Genomic DNA, 24,057 nt, shown 5'->3' with positions numbered 1-24,057 from the left:
TTTTGGTCACTAAAGAGGCAGTATCACTAAGCTCTGATACCAAAAGACTGGTAAGCCTGTACAGATAGCTCCTAACCTGATTCAGGATAACAAGTTTTTAGTTTGCCCTTGAGCATAAGTCTATTACCGTCTCCAACTTTATTGTGTTCCCTAATCTGAATAAGCTCTTCAGTGAAAAATCAATGTACAAACAAGTGTATTCTAAGATAATGTTGTATGTTACATTCTCAGAAATGGGACTTTCTGAGCATACCTCTGCATGTGCTGTATGAGAACAGAGGGGAACTTTCTAAAGAACTTCCCCAAGAATACATTTTGAGAAGTACAATTTTTCTGAAAAGTTAAATGAAGCATAAGATTCTAAATATTTATTTCAGGCTCATATTGACATTCTTCTTCAAAGGAAATATATATAAGTAACACCACTGAAATATACAATACAAAGAATATTTAGACAAATTAAGAAAAATGGCCTCAAAATATTAAAAATATTATATTAGAGAGCTCCTTCATAGTGACATAAGGAGCTTTGATTTATTAATTGCTAAGAAAACTTTATGCCCTTAATTAAACTACTTAATTTAATTAAAATACTCTTCCATAATATACTCTTCCACTAAATCCCCATTTTGTTGAAAATTGTCTTGTTTCATTTATAGAAACAAAGCCAGGAAGAAATTTAAGTTATCTATACCATGGCTCTGCATATTAGGTAGCTAACATTTTTCAGAAATAGAATTTTTTTCTATAATTGCATTTTTGTTTTTCTTGTTATTAACATTAAAAAAAAAAAACAATGGGCCAGCAATTGCTGCAACCTTCAAAATATCCCAAATCACACTCAAGATAGCCTGAACTGCCCTCTAAAATATTTGGAATCACTCCTAGATATCCAGAATCATACTCCTGAAATATTCAGAACTGCACAATCACTTTTAATTATAAAGAATTAATATAAAAAATTAGTCATAGTGTTTTCAACTTGAGTCATTCCTGAGTGATAAAACTATTAAGAACAAACTCTAAAATCCAACTCCCTCATAAAAATACTAATATAAAACAAATTCTACTCTCAGAAAAGTTTTTCAGTCCCAAACAAAATTTAAAAAGCAATCAGAATTTGGGGCATTCTTGCCTTGCTGTCTATCTGAGAAAATATCTTTATTTAAGAGTTTCTGGGGAAGCTACTAAGGCCCATCCAAATGCCTCTTCAAGACACATCATTTAAGTTGCTACCTCTATCAGCACACAAGATTTAAGAAGACAACATCTGAATTTACTAAATGTCTACTACACTGCAAGAAACTGTAAAAATAAGAAGAAGAAGAAAAAGAAAGAAAAAAGAAACTATGATACAGACTAAGAAGGAAAGTCATGAGGCCTGCATGGATGTTTTGGTTTGCTTAAGAAGATAAGACACACATACAAATTACAGCCTGAGATAATGTATGATAACCATCAATGGTATCAAGTGTCAGGAGAGTTTGGAAGTTAAGAGGTCAACAGTTCTTTCTTGAGAGATCAGGGAGCCTTTATATAAAAAGTGTCACTTGAGCTATATTAACTGGATAAATGTGGCTGGTATGGTACTCAAAATGGAAAAGCTTTCAAAAAAAAAAATGTGAGTATCTGTAGAAGAAAAGAGTCATGCGGCTAAAGCTGAAGCTATTCAGAGGGAGTAGTGAAGGAAAGCCTGCCTAACTTCAGAGAAGAAGTTAAGCAGGGCACCTCATGTCCAGGCTTAGTAGCTTGGACTTCCTCACTTTGGTGCTGAATTGCCATTCCCGCAGTCTTTTATCATAGGGAGTGCCACAAACAGAGGGGTGTTTTAGTCAGATTACCCTGAGGGTGGAGAATGAATGGAGAGAGCCCAGGGTTAAGGAAAACAGTCCTCAACAGAAAATGGAGGAGGCCACTATGTGCCAGGCATTGATAGAATTTCATTTAATCCTCAAAACAATTCAGTTATAAAACATTTTTATAGATAAGAAAACTGAAGCAATTCAACAGTAGTTGGCAGCCCAGAAACAAAAAGCTGACTGGTGGAAAATTACTCCAGTTTAGGAACCTGGAAGGCAAACAGGCTAGAAGGTCGAAAGGGCACAGAAAATCTAGGGTCCTTATAAGTACAAATGTAGTAGAAATGACTGATGAAGAATTCAAGTCAAATATGAAAAAAACACGCACCAATTGGAAGAGAAGTCATCAATCAGACTTAAGGAGGATGAAGAACAACTCCAATTTAAAAAATGGATAAGCTAGATTCAAAAAAATTGTGTCAAAGCAGAAACCCTAAGATCTCACTTTTGAAATAGTTTCAAAGTAATAAGATACCACTGTCCAGTTGGACAGAGGAAGTAGACTATGGACACAGTTTTCCAGAGTCAAGGAAACAGAAGGAAGTTAGCTTGGTGTAGCAGGTGGGAAAATCTGAAGTAAATACAATAGGTTACAGGATAGAGAGGAAACCTGTGATTCTAATACTGAAGTCACTGAGGTTAAAAAAAAAGAAATCTAAAGAACCCAGAGGGCTAATAGTAGGGAAGATGGCAATATAAATAGGTGACTGGTACATTCAAGAAGAAATTTTGAGTATTGATGAAACCACTGTTATCTGTCAGCATTAGTGAAGAACTAGGAAAAATCACTCACTTAAAAAAACTAGCTTGAATCCAGGGAACATAAGAGAAATTGCCTTTACATTACCCGAGCCACATCCATTATCATCATTATTTTCAAACCAGGGTAATGGTGTGATCTCAAGGGTTAAAGATGATACAATGACCATTGTCTCTAACTCACAAGATGCCTCCTTCACCCAGAAGAGGTGGAAGCCCACCAAGGTCATTCACAGGGTTCACAACCTCTAAAACATGATTCAGTGTGTCATCTCCAAAATTACTTTCAACACAAAACAAACGGCAAAGTACAACTTACTTGAATTTAATAAGAATTTAGTATGCAATACTATGGCTTCCCTGGTGGTGCAGACGGTAAAGCGTCTGCCTGCAATGCAGGAGACCTGGGTTTGATTCCTGGGTTGGGAAGATCCCCTGGAGAAGGAAATGGCAATCCACTCCAGCACTCTTGACTGGAAAATCCCATGGACAGAGGAGCCTGATAGGCTGCAGTCCATGGGGTCGCAAAGAGTCGGACACGACTGAGTGACTTCACTTTCTTTCACTTTCATGTAATACTTTGTATTGTTTGCTAATGCTGAACTTTTCTATCTTCATGTACTTTCAATAATTCATAAAGTTGTACATAATCTTAAGGATAAATCTCCAAAGTAAGGTATCTTGAATGAATTTCTTCTAGATAAAACCACAATACAAAAATGCAATACCCAATCGATTGCTTACTTATTCTTTCATTCTACAAACAAATATATATATACATACACATGCAACTAAAGGTCAAAATAGCTTCAGTTTCTAAAACAGCAGCCCTGATAACAAACAGGTAGTTAAAGGTGAAAGGTGGAACAAGACCAAGTATACAACTCATGTAACTTTCCTCTTCAAAATGAAATGGAAAATTACACTTGGCTAAATTCCATTTTTCCAGTTTTTATTCAGGTATTAAAACTATCAGTCTGCTAAATCACATATTTCCTTCTTGCTGGGTTAAAGTTTAAATTTCTGTTTCTATTACATTTATCTACATTTTAATAAATTCATTAAATCATTCAGTGATGTAAAAAATCCTGCTAGTTTTAAATACAGATTTATCTTTGGATAAATAAGAGAGTACCTTTTGAGAGTAGCTAACACAGCTTCTGCAAGTCAGATTTGGAAAAGCAGCTTAAAAAAGAAAGAATAATTTGGAAGCAAAGGGAAGGAGTTTTCTTATGGATCTCTGGCTTGCTTTGTAAGTTTGACTTAGAAAATCAATAAAACTGGTGACTATTCTTCTGGAAAAGACTATTTTTTAAAAAAATTAGTAAATGACTAACAAAATGTAAAATAGTTCCAAATTTCAAGAGTCACTTCACCAGGGTTGTGGAATCCATACATTTGATATTTAAAGCATTGTCAGGAAAATGTTAATACCTCTTATCATCTTTTTTTTTTAATAGATAACTGGGTAATGAATAATGTATCTGTCAAAGAAAAGAGAAATCCAAACAGAGGGTTTCAATTACAGAAGAAAGGGAAATCCTGATGTTTCATTCACTCCACCGTACCTGCCATTAACAGTAGTAGACTTGATAATATCTCCAGGTAGAACCACCAAGAGTTCAATGTCTTTATCCATCATGTTCTCTTTCTGATCCATGATAAAAGCAGAAGATTCTACAGAATCATCAACTGAAGAGGCATCAAGGCATTTGGTCTCAGCTGGAGGAAGTGGTGCCTTGGCTTTTGGTTTTCTCCTAAAACAAAAACAATCCACAAAGAATAAAGTATACATGTTTTAAAAATAACTTGCTAATGCGATCTCATTTAATAAAAACACAAAATGTGTGTATGCTTTTACATATCCAGGAAAAATGCGCTAAAATATTACAACTGTTAGCTTACTAGGGATGGTAGAATTAAGTTTAAAAAAATTTTTTTGCCTTTTTAAAAATCAGCATATTTGTTTGTTTTCAACAATATGCTTGCATTACTTGGCAATACAAACAAACAAGGTAACAAAGAGATTTGATATCGGCCTTCATTAAATTCAATTAGTGTGTGTTCACTACAGCAGGCAAAAGTACTGGATTTTGTTTGATGGAACAAATTATAAAATTCTTACTGTCCTAATATCTCATTTCCATACCTCCTACTAGCTCTCACTTTCATGTCTTTCATTCTATTTTTTTCTCATGTAGTGTATTCTGCATCTTTATCCAGATTAAACTCTACCTATGCTACTAAATCTAGCTGCAACCACCCTCCTCCCACCCCCTACATCAATATGAGGAGGCACATACCCTACATGGCACATACAACAAATTACACAATTGTAACTTTTTTTTTCCATTTTTCCCCCCTGGAAAATTTCATCTCTCTGCCTACAATTATTACTCCTTGTAAGAAAGAAGTATGCTGTATTTCCCACTGGACTTACTAATGAACAGGTAACTGATATTGGTTATTTGTTAAATCATATGGAATTTTCCAGGCAACAATACTGGAGTGGGTTGCTATTTCCTTCTCCAGGGGATCTTCCTGACCCAGGGATAGAACTAGGGTCTCTAGCATTGCAGGTGAAGTCTTTACCAATTGAGCCACCAGGGAAGCCCTAAAAATAAAAAAATGTTACAAGTAATTATTCTAATAAATATGTTTCAGTGTCACTTACCAGGACAACCCCTTAACTGATTTATAACAGAAATAGTAGTAGACATTCTGCACAAGACCAATTCAATGATTTGAGGGGTTGAAAAAAATGAGACATGGAAATAAACAACATGTAACTGTAAGGAAGTACATACACATATTTTCTAAGTACTGCAAATTAGAGCTTTTGAAAATGTTACTTTTTACTTTTTTCGTTGAAATATAGTCGACATATAACACTACGTTGTGTCAGGTGTACTACATAGTGATGTGACATTTGCATATGTTATGAAATGATCCTAAGTTTGTAACCATACTTCGGCCACCTCATGAGAAGAGCTGACTCATTGGAAAAGACTCTGATGCTGGGAGGGATTGGGGGCAGGAGGAGAAGGGGACGGCAGAGGATGAGATGGCTGGATGGCATCACTGACTCGATGGACGTGAGTCTGAGTGAACTCCAGGAGTTGGTGATGGACAGGGAGGCCTGGCGTGCTGCGATTCATGGGGTCGCAAAGAGTCGGACACAACTAAGCGACTGAACTGAACTGTCCCCATACAAAGTTATTACAATATTACTGATAATATTTTTTGTGCTATTAATATATCTTATATCCCTGTGGCTTATTTAAAATTGGAGATTTGTATCTCTTAATTATGGACTTCCCTGGTGGCTCAGTGGTAAAGAATCCACCTGCCAAGCAGGAGACGTGGGATCAATTCCTGAGTGGGGAATCCCACGAACAGTGGAGCCTGGAGGGCTACAGTCCATGGGGTCTCAAAATAGTCAGACATGACTTAGCGACTAAACAACAAATCTCTTAATTTCCTTCATCTATTCTTTCCCATCCCCAAACTGATTCTGAAAGAAAAAATACTTTTGCTTTCTATTCAGAAAAATATAAATTTTAATTTCTCCCTCTTTCCATTCCTAGGCAAAAATAAAAACCATAAAGATAAAAGGGCTTCTCTGTAAATCAATCTGTAACATCCAGTCATTCAGTATTTTCAAAACTTAATGTCTCACAAATTTAAGCACCTTTGTGCACGCAGCATCATGTAAAAACAGAAACAAGGTCCCTACATTAATTTTCTAAAATAATGGAACTTTAATTTTTAGGAGTATAAGTGCAAAGTTATATTCCACTTTAGAAAATATTTCTTTTACAATAGTGACAAAAATGAACTTTTAGAAGTATTTCAGTAAATATAACAAGTTTATAAAATTTCTATGAAGAACAACTTTATCCAATTTCCAAATGCTTTTTAATCTATTAAAATTGACTGCTCATCTATTCAACAAACATTTACCCTGTAACTGACAATCATGTAGCAGATTCAGCTAAACACTGGGGATGTAAAGACTGCGACAGCCAGAACCAGTTCTCCTATCCCAGAAAGGACTGATAGATACATGCAAAAATAGAATAAAGGCTGATGACTCTTCTAATATAGGGATGCAGATGATACAGCTGAAGCTCATAGGAAGGGAAACCTGTGTAGCAACCCAGAAATGTTTGACAGATGGAAAACATGAGTTGAGTTTGTGGAATGAATAGACACTCACAGGAAAAGACAAGAAATAGTTGAAATTTTAGCAAGGAAAAGCAAATCGAACCATGAAAGAAAGTGGTGCTTCTCAAACTTGAAGAGTTTGGTAAAATTCCACAGAGAAGCCAAAAGACAGGAGAAATCAGTGAATCAATGAAAAAGTTTTTATAAATAAGAGAATTCAGCAAGGTGGTTTGGCACAAAGTGAGCATGCCAACATCAATAGCCTATGTAAACATATGCAAAACCTAGTCAAAGAGAAAACTTCTTTTACAGTGGGAACAAAAATAAATTTAAAAAATTATTCTAGTAAATACAACAAGGATTTTGAAAAATCTATATGAAGAAAATCTTATATGCCAAATATTCAACTTGGATTTTCCCCTTCAACTCCAGATTTGTAAATCCAATGCCTACTTGACATCTGGACTCAGATGACTGACTGGAATCTCCAACTTAATTTACCTTCCAATTCCTCTTCGCAGCTCCTCCAAACCAAACGGTTTACTCTCCAAGACTTCCATCTCAGTAAATCATAATTCTTTCAGTTGCCTGGGCCCCAAATCTCCTCTTTCATACACATACAATCCAATTCATTGACAAATTCTGCCAACTCTATATTATAAATAGACCCAGAATCCATCAACAACCTTGACTACTAAATACCTCCGTTCAAGCTGCTCTTGGTCTTCCCGTTCCCCGCCTTGTCACTTTACACTCAACAGAGCAGCTGGAGTGATCCTCTTAAAATGTTAAGTCTGGTCACAGAACTTCCTTTCCCACCCTTCGATGGCTTCCGACCTCACCTAAAACAAGATGCAGAGCTTTATAATCTGCCCACCCTTACCCTAGCCTCTCCAAGCTCCTCTCCCACATTCTTCCCGGGCTCACTGCACTCCAGTCCTATGACTCTTGCCTTTTCCTTGAACACATTTAGGGCAGTTCGTACTCAGGCCTCTCTAAGGGGTCTGTCCTGACCTTAAGATAACATGTCTATTTCTCTGCTTTGCTTTTGTCCGAGGGCTTATCAGCAGCTAACATTCTTGCTTATCATGTCTCCTTCCATTAGTAATTAACCCCATGAGTACAGGTTCTTGTCTCCACTGTCTAGTGTCACACATAACTGCTAATATGTGAAATCTCTAGAGCAATGTCTGCTCCATAGCAGGCACTCATATTGCTAAATGAATGAGTTCTGTGGATACTTCCCATAAGATGAGGTACCTAAGCATCTAACTGAGAAGGTAAAAAGTTGTACCACTAAGGTACATCAGAATTAGCTGTGTTGGATTTTAGAAACTAATTATGTTTTATTTTTGAGAAGATGAATATTGAAAATTATGCAGTAGTCTTATTAGCAAGGGATAACTGAGAAGTTTAGGGCTTTAGAGGAGTTTCATGAGAAAGGTCAGATGACACATCCAACTCTCTACAGGCACAGAGGTAGAGAATCAGGAACAACCTTGGGCACAATGAACCTGGCTTTCAAGAGAAGTGGTGCCATAGAAGGTCTACTAGGCACCGCCTTCTACCACAGTCTCCTCCCTATCTCCTGCTTTCATCTTTGAAGGTACCTTCCTGTCTCTAAGTCTTCCTCCTTCTGGGCTCTGCTTGAATGCCCTCCCTGTTTTCCCTGCATTGACTCATATTATCTATCCTTTGAGGTCCAGATTGAATCACCATTCCTTGTGACATTTTCCCTGTCTATTGCATACTGCACTGAATTCTAACAGTTTTAATGTTCTGTACATACGTGATTGTCTCATTTCCTAGGCTTTGAGTCTATGATGAAAATCCACCTTAAATTACTAAAGGTAAGCCAACTTAAAAGAAAAAGCAGAACAAAGCATTTGCTGAAATATTTTTTTACATGGAACATCTATTAAGAACACCTCAGTGTTCCCTATGATTGTAATAAGCATTTGTCACCTTTGGCCCTGAAAATTGGCAAGCATATTGAGAATCAAACCAAGATCCTTCCACAATGAATCAGAAATTCAACAGGGAAGATGCAATATGTAGGTAATTAGGCTTCCCTGGTGCCTCAGAGGGTAAAGTGTCTGCCTGCAATGCGGGAGACGTGGATTTGATCCCTGGGTCAGGAAGATCCCCTGGAGAAGGAAAAGGCAAACCACTCCGGTACTCTTGCCTGGAAAATCCCATGGACAGAGAAGCCTGATAGGCTACAGTCCATGGGGTCACAAAGAGTTGGACACGACTGAGAGACTTCACTTTTCAAACAACAAATACCAAAAAAAAAAAAAAAAAGACCATATAACAGGTAACCTTGAAAATTCAGAGCAAGGAGAGCAAGCTAAAATCCTCTATGAGGATGAGAAGGCAGGTATCAAGATATACTTTAAAGAAAAAAGAAATGTGACTCAGTTTGTGAAAGAAAAGTAGTATTTAGGAGGTAGAAGCTGTAGGTTCATCTATGCGTTAGTTCCCAACTGTGACTCATTTGCATTAAACTCAGGAATCTGTCTATCTAAAGTCTGCTCACTAAATCCTGTAGTCTAGTGAAAGGAATACCACATAGAGGCCTGGACTGGGCCTGAATCCTAAGTAGCTTTAAGACTTTGTTAACTTACTTGACCTTTTACTCATCAGCAAAAATTTTTTAAATACCTTTCACTTACTCACATACTTCCCAATGTTTTAAATGTTTTAGTTGAGATGCTTTGAAGTGATAACAAAATTAGGTTAAATGTCACCCAAAGCCAAAGTATAGTAAAAATAATCAAAGCTTTTAGCATAATCTAAGCATAGGAAATTCTGGTAAAGAGAGTAACATATCAACATGCAATAACAACTGTCATTTATGGCTTATGAATGCTAGTTTTTATTAATATATTAAAATTATAGTACCACAACTGCCACCGAAGTCCCTATACCTCTTTTAAACAAGAATGATGTTTGAGCCAGTTTTCTCCTCTAGGGATTTCCACTTAAGCTCCTCTTCACCAGTGGCCTAGTTTGACTCTGTTTCTGCTCCTCAGAGGCCACTATTTTCAACAGTAACAACAGCAAATTTTATACAAGGGTGGTAGCTGCTGCCGGAGAAAGCAGTGGCACCCCACTCCAGTACTCTTGCCTGGAAAATCCCATGGATGGAGGAGCCTGGTGGGCTGCAATCCATGGGGTCGCTAAGAGTCGGGTACAACTGAGCGACTTCACTTTCACTTTTCACTTTGATGCATTGGAGAAGGAAATGGCAATCCACTCCAGTGTTCTTGCCTGGAGAATCCCAGAGACGGGGGAGCCTGGTGGGCTGCCATCTGTGGGGCTGCACAGAGTCGGCTGCTGCTAAGTCGCTTCAGTCATGTCTGATTCTGTGTGACCCCACAGACGGCAGCCCACCAGGCTCCCCTGTCCACGGGATTCTCCAGGCAAGAATACCGGAGTGGGTAACCATTTCCTTCTCCAATACTGAAAAGATATTTAACATAGAAATATTTTCTATGTCAAGGCAAAAATCCATTAATTGAGCCCTAAAAATAACAAGCCACAGTAAAATTATTGCTTAAGCATTGTTTTACTCACTAAAATTATCTCAATATTATATTCAATTTTCACAATGAAAATTAAGGTACAATCCCACAATATGAAATAATATGTCTTTAAAATACCCAAATTTAACTTTAACTGGAATTTAAATGGTATCCTGTTACTACTACTGATCGATTTTTTTTATCATTTGATCTAAAAAGTACTTCAAAATCATGTATCCATTGCAATAATCTCTCCATCCCTGTCAATATTTGTATCTTTAAGATAAATGAAAGGAATAAAAGAGGAGATCAGCAAAATAAGTATCTACTCAAACACCTCTACTTGGCTTGAAAGAAAGAAAGCTTTCAGTTGTATCGGGTTGGCCAAAAATGTATTTGGGTTTTTCCATAAGATATTATGGAAAAGACTGAACAAACTTTTTGGCCAACCCAATATGAGATCTATTTGCATTCTTAATAAGCTACTCAAGTCCAATGGAATCTCAATTGATTGCTATATTTATATTGTATCCTTATAGATTCAGAGAAATACTACATGAAAATACAGCTTTGATATTTAAAAAATGTAAGAATAAAATCATGTCTTAACAGATTTTTAAAGTATCAAATTCTAATGATCAAAAAGAAATTTAATAGCCACCCTCTCTCAGTATTGGGCTTCCCTAATGGCTCAGTTGGTAAAGAATCTGCCTGCAATGCAGGAGACCCTGGTTCAATTCCTGGGTTGGGAAGATCCACTGGAGAAGGGATAGGCTACCCACTCCAGTATTCTTGGTCTTCCCTTGTGGCTCAGCTGGTAAAGAATCTGCCTGCAATGTGGGAGACTTGGGGTCAATCCCTGGGTTTGAAAGATCCTCTGGAGAAGGGAAAGGCTACCTACTCCAGTATTCTGGCCTGGAGAATTTCATGGACTGGAGTCCATGGGGTTGCAAAGAGTCGGACACGACTGACCGACTTTCCCTCTCTCAATATAGAGGGCTGTACTAATCAAATATTAGAAGCATTGTAGTTAAGTGTTGATGAGGCATCCTTCATAGCATCTGGCAATATTTTGATGGTTCCTAACTTACGCATTTCAACGATAGAGACCAGTTCTTCAAAATAATTTCTTAGTGTGTCTCCCTGGGTTTAATAAAACAAGGAAAGATTATTTTAAACAAAAATCTGTTCCAATGGTGAACATAACACTGTGCTATGTGCTTGAGGGAATGCAATTAAGTGCCTTTTCTTGATGAGCCTTATAGCTAATCAAAGTGAATATATCAAAGTGGCTTTAAAAGATAAACAGTGATGAAAGGCAACATGGGGAGACCCAAGGCATTTTATGACTCTTAACAGACATTTATCTGGTCAACGTCACCAATCACTTTTGTGTGTTCAGATCTAACAGATAATTATAAAATTCATCTCTGTCACATTTGAGTAAGCTCCTAAATTCCAATAAGGGCCCATTTCACAGCTGCCCAACCCCCCTCTGCTTGGAATTCTCTTCCCTTTATCTCTTTGTGTAACAACACAATCTACTGTTTTCTTCTTTACTGCCACTCCTCAGCCTCAATGCCCTTAGGAGTCTCCTTGTCTGACTTGTAATTATTGGGCCGCCCCAGGGTTTCTTGTCTGCCCCTTTGTCTTCTCTTTCTACAATCCTCACCCTCAAGTAATTTCATAAACTCCATGGCTTTACACATCATTTACAAGTTGATAACCCTTAAATTCACATCTCCAACCCTGAATATGTTTACTGAGTTCTGACTTACATGCTCCCAGATTTCATGGTCTTCTCCACTGGAAAGTCCCAAAGGTATCTCAGAATCAAAACTCTTGATTCTCCTCTCTTTCCCCAATTCTCATCCAACCCTTCCCCAGGATGTCCCATCCATGTACAAGGCTCCATGCTAACCACCTTGTAAACTCAAGCAAAAATTCTGGGCATATTTTGACTCTTCTCTATTCTATTTTCAATCCATTACCAAGTCTTGTGGGCTAAAACATAACCTGAATCTGTATACTTTTCATCAGCTTCTCTGCTACACCCTGGCAATTAAGCTATCATCTCTTGCTTGGACTGCTCCAATAGCCTCCTCACTGCTCTCTCCCCTTTTCCTCTTGTCCCTTAAAATCTATTACTCTCTGTAGTCAAGGGGGATCTGCTAAATTTGTAAATCAGATTACATCACATCTCTGACTCTTCAGTGGTCTCCCAAAGCATTGAGAATAAAATCAAATCCTGTCCTGATTACTCCTGATATAAATGAATGTCTAAGAAATCACTGAGCCACCCCGTGTCAACATCTGAGCTCCCTTCTGATTGTGTGTGTGATAGCTGCTCGGTCATTTCCAACTCTTTGGGATCCCGTGGACAGTAGTCCGCCAGGCTTCTCTGTCCATGTAATTCTCCAAGCAAGAATATTGGAGTGGATTGCCATTCCCTTCTCCAGAGGAGCTTCCCAACCCAGGGATGGAACCTGGGTCTCCTGCATTGCAGGCAGATTCTTCACAGCCTGAGACACAGTGGAAAGCCCTGGGAAGCCACTCCTATTACTTGCTTACAGCTCACTGTGTAGCTCACCCTGGCCTTCTTTTCCTTTCCTTCACATCTGAGGATTTGCAGAGCTACTCCCTCTGCCCCAAATACTTTTAACTATAGAACTTCAACTGCCTGTGCCTTCAGCTCTTTCAGATCAAATATTAGTATTTCCTTGTCATATAAGTATTCTCTGACCACTCAAAAAGGGTGCCAATTCCTATACCCACTCATCTCAGCCCAGTTTTCACCCAGTGGTGCTCAAATTTGACAACAGAATGAACTCACCTGAGGAGTTTTATAAAATGCCAATGCGTGGGTCCCATGCCCAGAAATTCCAATTTAACTGGCTACCAGGATTTTTTAAATCTCCCCAAAGGATTCTAAAGGGCAGCCAATTGATAACTACAGGTCTAGCATAATGCCTGACAGATAGTAGGTATTCATTTAAAGTTAATGATTTACATTCCTAAGGACTTTGCAGAGTCTGAAATACCCCCTGAAGGTTGCTATTTAGGTCAATCAAGTTTGTGTAAATCAAGAAGGTCTTAGTCTCAGTGAAGATAACAAATTTTAAAAGTATGCCTGAAGTTTAGTAATAACTTTTCCAAATTAAAATCTTTGTTATATTTTTGCTTCTTTTTCTCTAAGAAGGAAATTCCTTATGAAAGGAAAGAAAACATAAATTTCCCTTGATGTTTTTCACTAAGTTACAATTTATACACAGAAAAACATAAAATACAAACAGATACATTTTCATATATATGTGAATGTGGAATATGGAACCATACACAAAGATTAAAGTAGGCAAATGTATCTATAAATTAAAAATTAAATATTAAACTTCTCTTATCTGTCCCATAAATGTTGTTGCCACTTCAGCTTGTCTCAGGGTTTTCTAAATGTCTTATGTGGGATGTTTGTTTTCTGCACAGTTAAGAAAGTCAAACATCAACAAGAGGAGAAATGAGGAAAGCCTTCACTACCAAAGAACACATCAATGGAGAAGATGCAAAATTCATCAAAACAAATGAGCAAAGGTGAAAAAACAGACTTGAAAGCAATGTGAACAGTGAGTCAAAGGACAGTCATCGGCATTAATTGGTCACCCACTGTGTCCTTCAGTGGTATAGAAATAGATTAAAGAAATACCGCATAAGGTCCTCTGACACTAGTAGCTTAAAAATGAAGTGAGTCCAAGCAAGCAAGTTCGAAGATATCCTAAATGGGCCCTACAAAACTAACTCAGCTGAAGCTTATCTAGTTCTAGGAACTGTGCAAATGTTTTACATAGATAATCCCTTAACAAGTGCTATTCCTTTTTGAAAAAAAAATTAGTATCTTATTAAATTTTTAAACCACATTGAGATTAGTAGGTAATTTTTTTCAAAATAAATTTTAACTCCAAAACCATGTAACTCACTGGCTACCCCATTCACTCTATGCATTAGGCTTTTGCTCTGTAATAAATGTCAGTAGCAACTGGGCTTAGCATCATTTACTGAAAGCTTCCTTTGGACTTCATTATTGTTGCCTTGCAGGCAATGTACATGGAAAAGTTGATGCAGTTTACGAAAATTAGTCTGAAAAGGTAAATAAGAAATGTGATTGACAATACAACTTAAAAATTCAAAAATGGTCGATAGAGTCTTCTCTATCTTCTCTACACAAAACTTCTTGGGCTTCTTTTTTCTTTACCACATAATAATTAAGTATAAAAAGCCTTATATAGTAATATTTCCAAAATATTAAAAAGAGGTTACTTATTAAATTTAAGGCAGGAAAAATCATCCATAATTGGATTGTTTTATGTACTAGCTTATCTGAAAAAACAGTAAAAGTAAAAAAAAAAATTTTTTTTACCCCTAAAAGGAAGTTAAAATGTTCTTAGTTTGCAACCTAGATGTCCTTCAGTAGGTCAATGGATAAACTATGTTACATACAGACAATAAAATATTACCCTATCATTTCCACTTTTTTCACTAAAAAAGAAATGAACTATTAAGACATGAAAAAAACACGGAGGAGCCTTAAATTATATTACTAAATACAAGAAGCCATTCTGAGAGGGCTGTATATTGTATACTTCCAACTATATTACATTCTAGAAAAGGCAAAAATATGAAAAAGTGAAAAACACCAGTAGTTGCCAGGTGTTTTGGTGGGAGATGAATAGGTGGAATGCAAAAGATTTTTAGAGTAGTGAAAATGCTCTATATGATACTATAAAGATGAATACATGTCATTATGTTTTTCTCAAAATCTATAGAATTGAACTTTTCTGATGGTACAGTGGATAAGAATCTACCTTCCAATGCAGAGGACATAGGTTCAATCCCTGGTCCAGGAAGATTCCATGCCATGGGGCAGTTAAGCCCATGCACCACAACTACTTAAGCCCATAATTCTAGAGCCTGTGAGCTCTAGAGAGAAGCCACCGCAATGAGAAGCCGGTGCACTGCAAGGAAGACCGGCTCCTCCTCACTGCAACTAGAGAAAGCCCACGTGCAGCAGCAAAGACCCAGCGCTACCAAAAATAATGTCTTTACAAAAATCTGTAGAATGCATATCAAAAGTGATTACTAATGTAAACTATAGACTTAGGGACTATAATGTATCAGTGTAGGTTCATCAGTTGTGACAAGGGTACCATTCTGGGGAGAATGCATGTGTAGGTGCAAGGTGATATGGAAAATCTGTATCTTCTGCTTAGCTTTGCTGTAAACCTAAAACTACCCTAAAAGCATTAAGTCTAAAAAAAAAAAAAAAAAGAGTTCTTAGTTGAAATGTTTTCTTAATTTTAATCAAGCTAGTAAGGAACTGAAAACATTAAATGTGGATTAAATGTGGATATTATAATTATTCAAATACATGCACACATGCATATTAAACAGTAGGAATGTATATGGTCAGCCAAGCAAGCACACTGGTAAACTAACCAACCCTAAAATGAAAGCATAAGATGCTTTTGAATCATAACCTCAATAACCTACTCTCAAATATGTACTTTAAAAATACTAAACAGCACTTAGTCCTTAGTCTCTGTTAAAGTTTTAAATCTGTTTGGGAATGGTGTCTGTTGTCATAAACCACGCTCAAAGGCATAACATTCACTGCCTACTGATAAAGAAAAATCCTAGGATTGAATTTTCCAAGTTACGTTTCCTAGCTATAAGCTTTGTCAAACACTGGCTAGAAAAACTACTTAGAAACAGTGTCTCAGAGTTTACAAAAAATTAACCTAAAATTGATCTAAATATAAAATATAAAATTATAAAATGTTCAGGTCAAAACATAGGAGAAAATCTTTGGGACCAAGGCTTAGGCCAAAGGATCTCAGACATGACAACAAAGATGCAATCCGGAAGATTTTTTAAAATATCAGTAAACTGAACTTCATCAAAAACTAAAGCCTTTTGCTCTGTGAAAGACCGAGTTAACAGGATGAAAAGACAAGCCACAGACGAGGAAAAATTATTTCTAAGACACATGCCCATCAAAAAGTCATATTCAGAATATATAGATAGTTTTCAAAATGCAATAGTTAAAAAACAAAGAATCCAATCATTAAATAGGAAAAGATTTGAACACTTCACCAGAGAGGAGGTAAGAATGGCCAAGAGGCACATGAAAAGATGTACGACACTATTATTCATTTAGGGACATGCAAATTAAAGCTATGATGAGCTACCATTACCCACCTAAATCAAAACTACTGATAATATCAAATGCAGACAAGAATGCAGAGAGACTAGATCTCTCATAGATGTCTTGAACAAAGTGAATGCAAAGTGCTATGGCCACTTTGGGGAAGAGTTGGACAGCATCATATGAAACTAAATGTATGCATACCACTGAGCCAGCAATCTCCTCCTGGGTACTGACATGAGAGAAATGAAAACTTACGTTTGCATAAAACCTGTACATGGATGTTTATTGCAGCTCTCTTCATAACAAACCCGAACAGGCAACAACCCAAATGTCCTCCAACGTGAGAATGAATAAACTGTGATGCATCCAAACGATGGACTACTACTTAGCAATAAAAAACAAGCCTTGATATACATCATCTTGGATGATCTCAAGGGCATTTTGCTGAGGGAGAAAAAAACCAGTCTCAAAAGATTAAGTACTATATGTTCCATTTATATGAGTCTCAAAGTAACAAACTTATGGTCATAGAAGACAGATCGCTGGCTGCCAGGGTTGGAGGCAGGGTGTAACCATTAAGAGTAATATAAGGGAGTGCCTTTGTGGTGATGCAACACTTCTGTATTCTGCTTGTGGAGTGCCACACAAATTTACACATGTATGAAAATTTCATAGGATTATAAATCAAGACAAATTTTTTGAAGTAAAGAATGCATGTAAGAGGTGATAAAAATCTAAATAAGGTCTCTATCTGAGTATTGTACCAAAGTCACTTCCCAGATTTTGATAACATACTATGGTTATGAAAGATATTATTATCAGGGGAAGCTTGGGGGAAGGCAAAGGGAAACCTCAGCATTATTTTTGCAATTTCCCCCAAATCAAACTATTTAAAACTATACACAATTTCATTTACAATAAAATTATATCTAAGGTAGAGATTCTCAAAATTCAGTGAGCATTAGAATTATCTATGGAACTTGCTTTTAATACAGATCTGCTTGAGTGGGCCCACATTATACTTTTTAAAATAGAATCTGAATATGGGGTCCTAATACTATATACTAGTGGTCCAGCACATTACAGTTTTTGACCCATTGGACTAAAATAAAGGAAAAGTTATTAGAAAGAAAAATGATGATTTCCATCAATACATATTGTTCTATTTAATGGCTAATTACTAAAGAAGTCTTACCTACACAGAACCTCATTCACAGATTATCTTACTGAGCCAAGAGACTCTCATTTATAGACTAAATGAAAGACATACAAATAAAATCAATATTTGATCTATTTTTTAAAATGCAAATATCAGTATTCATAACCCAAATCTGTTATATCAATACAGAAGGGAAAATGCTGGCATTAAAATAAATGTTATTAAATTAAAACAAAGGCATGTAGGGGAAACATTCTCAACAAGAAACACAGGTCACATTTTGAAATGTCTATTAAAGGTCCTTACCGGTCCTCCTATGTAAAACCATTATAGTTGGCAAGTTACACACATATATATAAGCATGAATGCATTTGATCTAAAAGTTTCTTTTTTTGAAAAATAAAATGTTAAGAAGATCAAACTAGACATTACTTCATATACAACAAATTAAGAATTAAAACCCAAGAAGTCTACTAAGACTTCCATCAATTATCCCCTCACTAAGCAGCCCAATTTTCAAACTCAGACCAGTGGTTTTTGCATTTCTTTTGGGAAGTCTTTGTGCCAAGGACCTACTGGTCCTTTCACTTTCCTCAGGGAGAATGACTGGCAGTTTCACACTGTTTTCCATCCATCTTATTACCAGGAAAAATGTAGCAATATAACAGAATAAATCAAGTCTTAGAACACCTAAAGCTGCTAATTTCTGAAAGACCGCTAATCTCTATCTCAAACAGTTGCTATAAACTCTAAAATGCTAGCTAGCTCCCTTGCTCTCAGCTCTGTGGAAAACTAATTCAAAAGAATTCAAAAGGATGAAACATTAGTCATTTTCTGATTATGCTCAAATAGTTCAGCTGTTTAATAATAATCAACATAATAATTATCAAAATCTAGAATGTGGATAGTCTACAACCCAGTTTCTCTAACAAATCGACAATGTGGGGGGAAAGATGAGAGGGTAAGAACTGATATAGTATGAAAGAGTTAAATGACATAAACACCAAAGCAATGTGGGAAACTGAATCCAATTTGGACAAAGCGAACAAAGAGAAATTTAAATAAAAACTGGGTGTTAGATGATATGCAAAAGGAATTGTTGATTTTGTTGGGTACAATGATACAGCAGAAGGTATGTTTAAAGTCTTTATTGCTTCTTCTACTCAAATAGTCCTACTAAGTGCTTCAAGTAAGCAAGGATCATCATTTCTCTTTCTAACATCTTTGCCTTAACTTTAACACATCTCAAGCCCTAAGCAATCACTAAGCAACTTTGTCTCAGGACACTTGCCTTTTTGGACATTTCATACAAATGAGATCATACAATATGCGTCCTTTTGTGTTTGGCTTCTTTCAATGACCACAACCTTTTGAGGTTCACCCATGTTGTAGTATGTTATCTGTACTTTTTTACTCTTTATTACCCAATAGGATTCCTCTATACAAATATATAACATTTTATTTATCTACCAACTGATGGATACTGAATTGTTTCTACTTTTTTCTATTTACTACTGTAAATAATGCTACTATGAACATTTACAGGCAAATCTGTACACATCCATTCTTGGTACAGTATGTCATTCATATGAAGACTTTGCAACAAAATATAGCCTCTTCCTAGTACTCAGTGTAACTACATGCATGCTCAGTCCATACTCAGTGAAATAATTCCTCCCAATTCCCACAGGCACAAGGAAATAGTTTAAAGCCAAGATTCCTCAACATTATTTGAAGGCACTTAAAATTAACACATAGTTACAAAAGACCAATAAATATTCAGGAATTATAGGCCACATGTAGACTATACAAAACACAGCTTCAGGCACAAACTGATTATCCAATAAACATTTTGAGTATAATTAAAACAGTTCAGACCATAGGGCTTCCCAGTGGCTCAGGGGTATACAAGCATCCGCCTGTAATGCAAGCAACAGGAGTTCAATCCCCAAGTCAGGAAGATCCCTGGAGAAGGAAATGGCAACCCACGCCAGTATTCTTGCCTGGGAAATCCCATGGACAGAGGAGCCTGGTGGGCTATATAGTCCATGGGGTTGCAAAAGATTCGGACATGACTTAGCAACTAAACAACAACAAGGACCATGAGATTCTGCTTTTCCATTAACTATAATGAATAATATAATTAAACTTATTTGTTTTTAGACAAGATACAAAGTAATAATCATTGAATAGACTAACATATCTACCAAAGGAAGAGGTAGTTGGTATAATGAAAACTCAGCATAACTACATTTAACTTATCTACTGGCTTCACTACCTAAACACAGAAAACATAAGATTCCCTGTTAGGTATTGCTTATATAACAAAGCGTAGTTCAAAACTGTACTTTTATACTAATACATAAAACTACATAAGTGTTTTTAGTATTTTTCTCATATATTTAAAGTTTTCATTGGGAGGAAAAAATCTATTGTGTTTCTAAATATATAAATAGAATAGATATCAATGTTCTCTTACAGAAAACAAAAGTTTGAGAATAGGGATTTAGGAAAAGGATCAAAAAGCAATGCAAATATAACAAAAACCCTTTAAAATTTCTAATCAGTAGGTTATTTTTAAAAGCCATTTAAAGTGAGAAATCAAAAGTTCAAGGAAACCTTGAGCATTGTAACTTAAAATACACGATAAATTAATTCTTGATCTTTGTTGCAGAGTGAAATGTTTATATTTGCAACTGTACCCACTTACTGAATTTTCAGCTTGGCCTTCTTGTATAAGCAGCACATAAAGGCTTGCCTCCCACTTCTAATTTTTTTAACTTTGTCAAGGATTTCAAGACACCTGCAAGCACTTCGAATGCAAATTCCTTGATTTTAGCATTTTATTTCATTCCTTCAGTTGCCTTATTACATGTAATTCAACAGTACATTTTTTGGAGGGGTGGGGTAGCTGGCTCACCAAAGATTCTTTCTTCAGTATTTAACTTGGCTTTTATCAGACAACTCTTACTGAATTCAAATCATATGTCTGTCATATTTAAGTTAATTACATTATTATAGTAAGTAATTATAAAAACAGGCCTTAACAGGTTAGGAAATAGTCAAAACAAATTTTTGATGAAATATAACAAGGGGCATGTGCAGGCAATCTAGAGAGTATTAATAGCTTACTGACTTTGGGAGTTCATTGCGCCAAGGACAGCCATTCAGCACGTTTCACTAAGGGAATGGAAAGTTTATTTGACCCAATGAATGAGCTGTCTGAAATTTAAGAGCTTCGACAGTATTACTAGACATAAGATTGCTGGAAAATTCTGACCCATACACAGACAAACCTTTAAGACACTGTGGCCCCAAACTCAATTTGTTAGTTCATCCAAACACTTGAAGTCTAAGCAAAAACCACACCACCTGTCTCTTCATTTACCACTTAATTCTGTAAGAAAGATAATGAAAAATGAGAACACTATGGATCAGTTCACACATGTCAGTTGAGTTCGGTCAGTCATGCCCGACTCTTTGCAACCCATGGACTGCAGCACACCAGGCCTCCCTGTTCATCACTAACTCCCAGAGTTTACTCAAACTCATGTCCATTGAGTCAGTGATGCCATCCAAGCATCTCATCCTCTGATGTCCCCTTCTCTTCTCGCCTTCAATCTTTGCCAGCATCAGTGTCTTTTCCAGTGACTCAGCTCTTCATATCAGATGGCCAAAGTATTGGAGCTTCAGCTTCAACATCAGTTCTTCCAATGAACACTCAGGATTTCCTTTAGGATAGACTGGTTGGATCTTCTTGCAGTCCAAGGGACTCTCAAGAGTCTTCTCCAACACCACAGTTCAAAAGCATCAACTCTTTGGTGCTCAGCTTTCTTTACAGTCCAACTCTCGCATCCATACATGACTACTGGAAAAGCCATAGCCTTTAACTAGACGGACCTTTGTTGGTAAAGTAATGTCTCTACTTTTTAATATGCTGTCTAGGTTGGTCACAACTTTTCTTCCAAGGAGCAAACGTCTTTTAAATTCGTGGCTGCAGTCACCATCTGCAGTGATTTTGGAGCCCCCCAAAATTAAGTCAGCCACTGTTTCCACTGTTTCTCCATCTATGTCAGAAATGATACTATTTTTTCTCTTAATAGAATAACAATCTAAGCAGTAGTAGGATATAAATACATAAGTATAACTCTCCAGAAACCATCATTTTAAACTTACGTAGAAATAATCCCTTTTATGCAAGGAAGAAAGACATGAAACAATGCAGTTCTTTTCCCTGGCCCCCGCTCCCGCATTGAAGTATAGTTGATCCACAATACTTCGGGTGTACAACAAGTGACTCAGCCATACACACACATGCACACACACATTCTTTACAGATTCCCATCCACCACAAGACACTGAAAATAGTTCCTATGTCACACAGCAGGCCCCTGCAGTCCATCGGTTTTATACACAGCACAGTGTATCTGTTAATCCCAAGTTCCCAAATTTATCCCTCCCCCAGAAACAATCCATTTCTATTAATTAAATGTTTTAATGACTACTTGCAGTCAAGTAAATAATTTCGCAAAAGGAAGTAAAAATTTATTAAAAACTGTACTTATGCCATAACTAAAAATCACAATGAAATTAAAACCAAATAATATTTATTGACAAAGAATACTGACAAAGAGATAAAGACCTCTGTGAAAGAGCTGTCCTTCCTATCTCCTTAATTATCTTTAAGGTATTTATTTGTCGTAAGCACATAGTGGCATACTAAACAAAAGATCCCAGTTTACACACCACATCCTTTTCATACAGTGATGATAATGTTCAAATGGCTTGTTGTATATGGTCACATTTCTGATTAGTGATTAGTTCAGATTAGTGAATGGAAGCTCACTGAGTCGAGGCACTTTACTCTCGTTTAGTGCTATATCCTGAAGGATCTAGGAAACTTTGGGCACAGAGAAGGTGCTTAATAAAACATTGTTCAGTGAATGGATTCTCTCTTTCAGATAATAACGTACACATGCGCGTCAGGTACTTAACTATCTTCCTAATTTTCTAAAAAATATCCAAATTTCTTAGGAGCATACTGGGATAGGACATTTGATGTATTTGTAATGAAATGACAATTTCCTTTGACCATTTGACCCTGATTCTCAGAAAACAGAAAAGCTTATAAAAGGAATAAATTATCCTCAGTCCTACAAAAGTCTGATTGTCTTTAAGCAATGTATAAAAATAACCAACCAACACTTAGGATTTTAACATCTAGATCCCGTTAAAACTGTTTTCCTCCTTCCATCTAACAGAAAGTCATTTATCTTTGTTAATATTTTCTTACATTGTCAGGCAACTCTTCCAAAGAAATTATTTTATAATAGTTTCCCAAAATCATTAGCAAATAAGAATGTATATTTCAGTTTGTGAAAAAAATCAAATCATATATTAATTAAAATGAGCACTTTTAATATAGTAATCATAAGTTAAAAGTAATGATACAAGAGAAAGACTCTGAACCACGAGACAAAGAAACACCAGGTCTCCCCACATACACTCCCATACAACACGTAATTATTCAGCACCTACGCTATCATACTGCCTTTTCATACTGTTCATTGTGGTGCTGGAGAAGACTCTTGAGAGTCCCTTGGACTGCAAGGAAATCAAACCAGTCAATCCTAAAGGAAATCAACCCTGAATATCCATTGGAAGGACTGATGCTGCAGCTGAAGCGCCAATACTTTGGCCATCTCATGCAAAGAGCTGACTCATTGGAAAAGACCCTGACACTGGGAAAGAGCAAAGGCAAAAGGAAAAGAGGGTGGCAGAGGATAAGATATTAGACAGCACCACCGATTCAATGGACATGAATCTGGGCAAACTCCAAGAACAGTGAAGGACAGCCTAGTGTGCTGCAGTCCACGGGGTCGGAAAGAGCTGGGTGTGACTTAGAGGCTGAACAACAACAGTTCGTTCCCAAGCCTGTTTCCTTTCTCCGATGCCATTCTGTTGCTCAATCTCCCTACCACGTACATCCAGCACCTGTCAAACAACTATTGGAAGTCTTAAAATTCTACTTAGAATGACAGATTGGGAAGAAAAAAACATTGTGTGAGTCTATCCAATAAATACAATTTATTTGCACTGAAAGAAGCACTGACTCAGCAAAAGAAAATCATGAGACATGTATATGCTAAAGACTAAGTTCATCAGAACTGTGCCTTTGCGCTCTATAAAATCGCAATCCTTTCAAATAGGAAATTACTCACGTGCTAAAAGGTAAGTTTTGTGTCATCTGCATAGTTTAAGCAACCCGAAATACTATTCCAGGGCTTCCCAACTACCATTATTTCATTTCCACAAAAAGGTAGCTAATTTACCGTAGAAATATAATAAAATCCATTGCAGTTCTTCCTCCTGAGGAACAACAGAAGGAAA

General features: G+C 36.6%; 1 protein-coding gene across 10 annotated transcripts in view; it reads right to left on the bottom strand.

Annotated features, from left to right (window-relative positions):
* COBLL1 (cordon-bleu WH2 repeat protein like 1) overlaps window positions 1-24,057 on the bottom strand; it is a 167,342-nt gene that overhangs the window by 64,437 nt on the left and 78,848 nt on the right. For 9 of the 10 annotated variants that reach the window (XM_060411126.1, XM_060411124.1, XM_042243796.1 and 6 more), the window contains one exon: window positions 4,187-4,375. In XM_060411126.1, coding sequence (XP_060267109.1) covers window positions 4,187-4,375 — 189 coding nt within the window. Of the gene's footprint in view, window positions 1-4,186; window positions 4,376-7,487; window positions 7,747-24,057 lie in introns of those variants that run through there. The other variant, XM_060411130.1, reaches the window with a different exon arrangement.

This window comes from Ovis aries, chromosome 2 (assembly GCF_016772045.2).
Source record: "Ovis aries strain OAR_USU_Benz2616 breed Rambouillet chromosome 2, ARS-UI_Ramb_v3.0, whole genome shotgun sequence".
In the NCBI taxonomy this organism is placed as follows: Eukaryota; Metazoa; Chordata; class Mammalia; order Artiodactyla; family Bovidae; genus Ovis; species Ovis aries.
The sequence above is the reverse complement of the archived record's forward strand: the minus strand, read 5'-3'. Positions and strand labels throughout refer to the sequence as shown.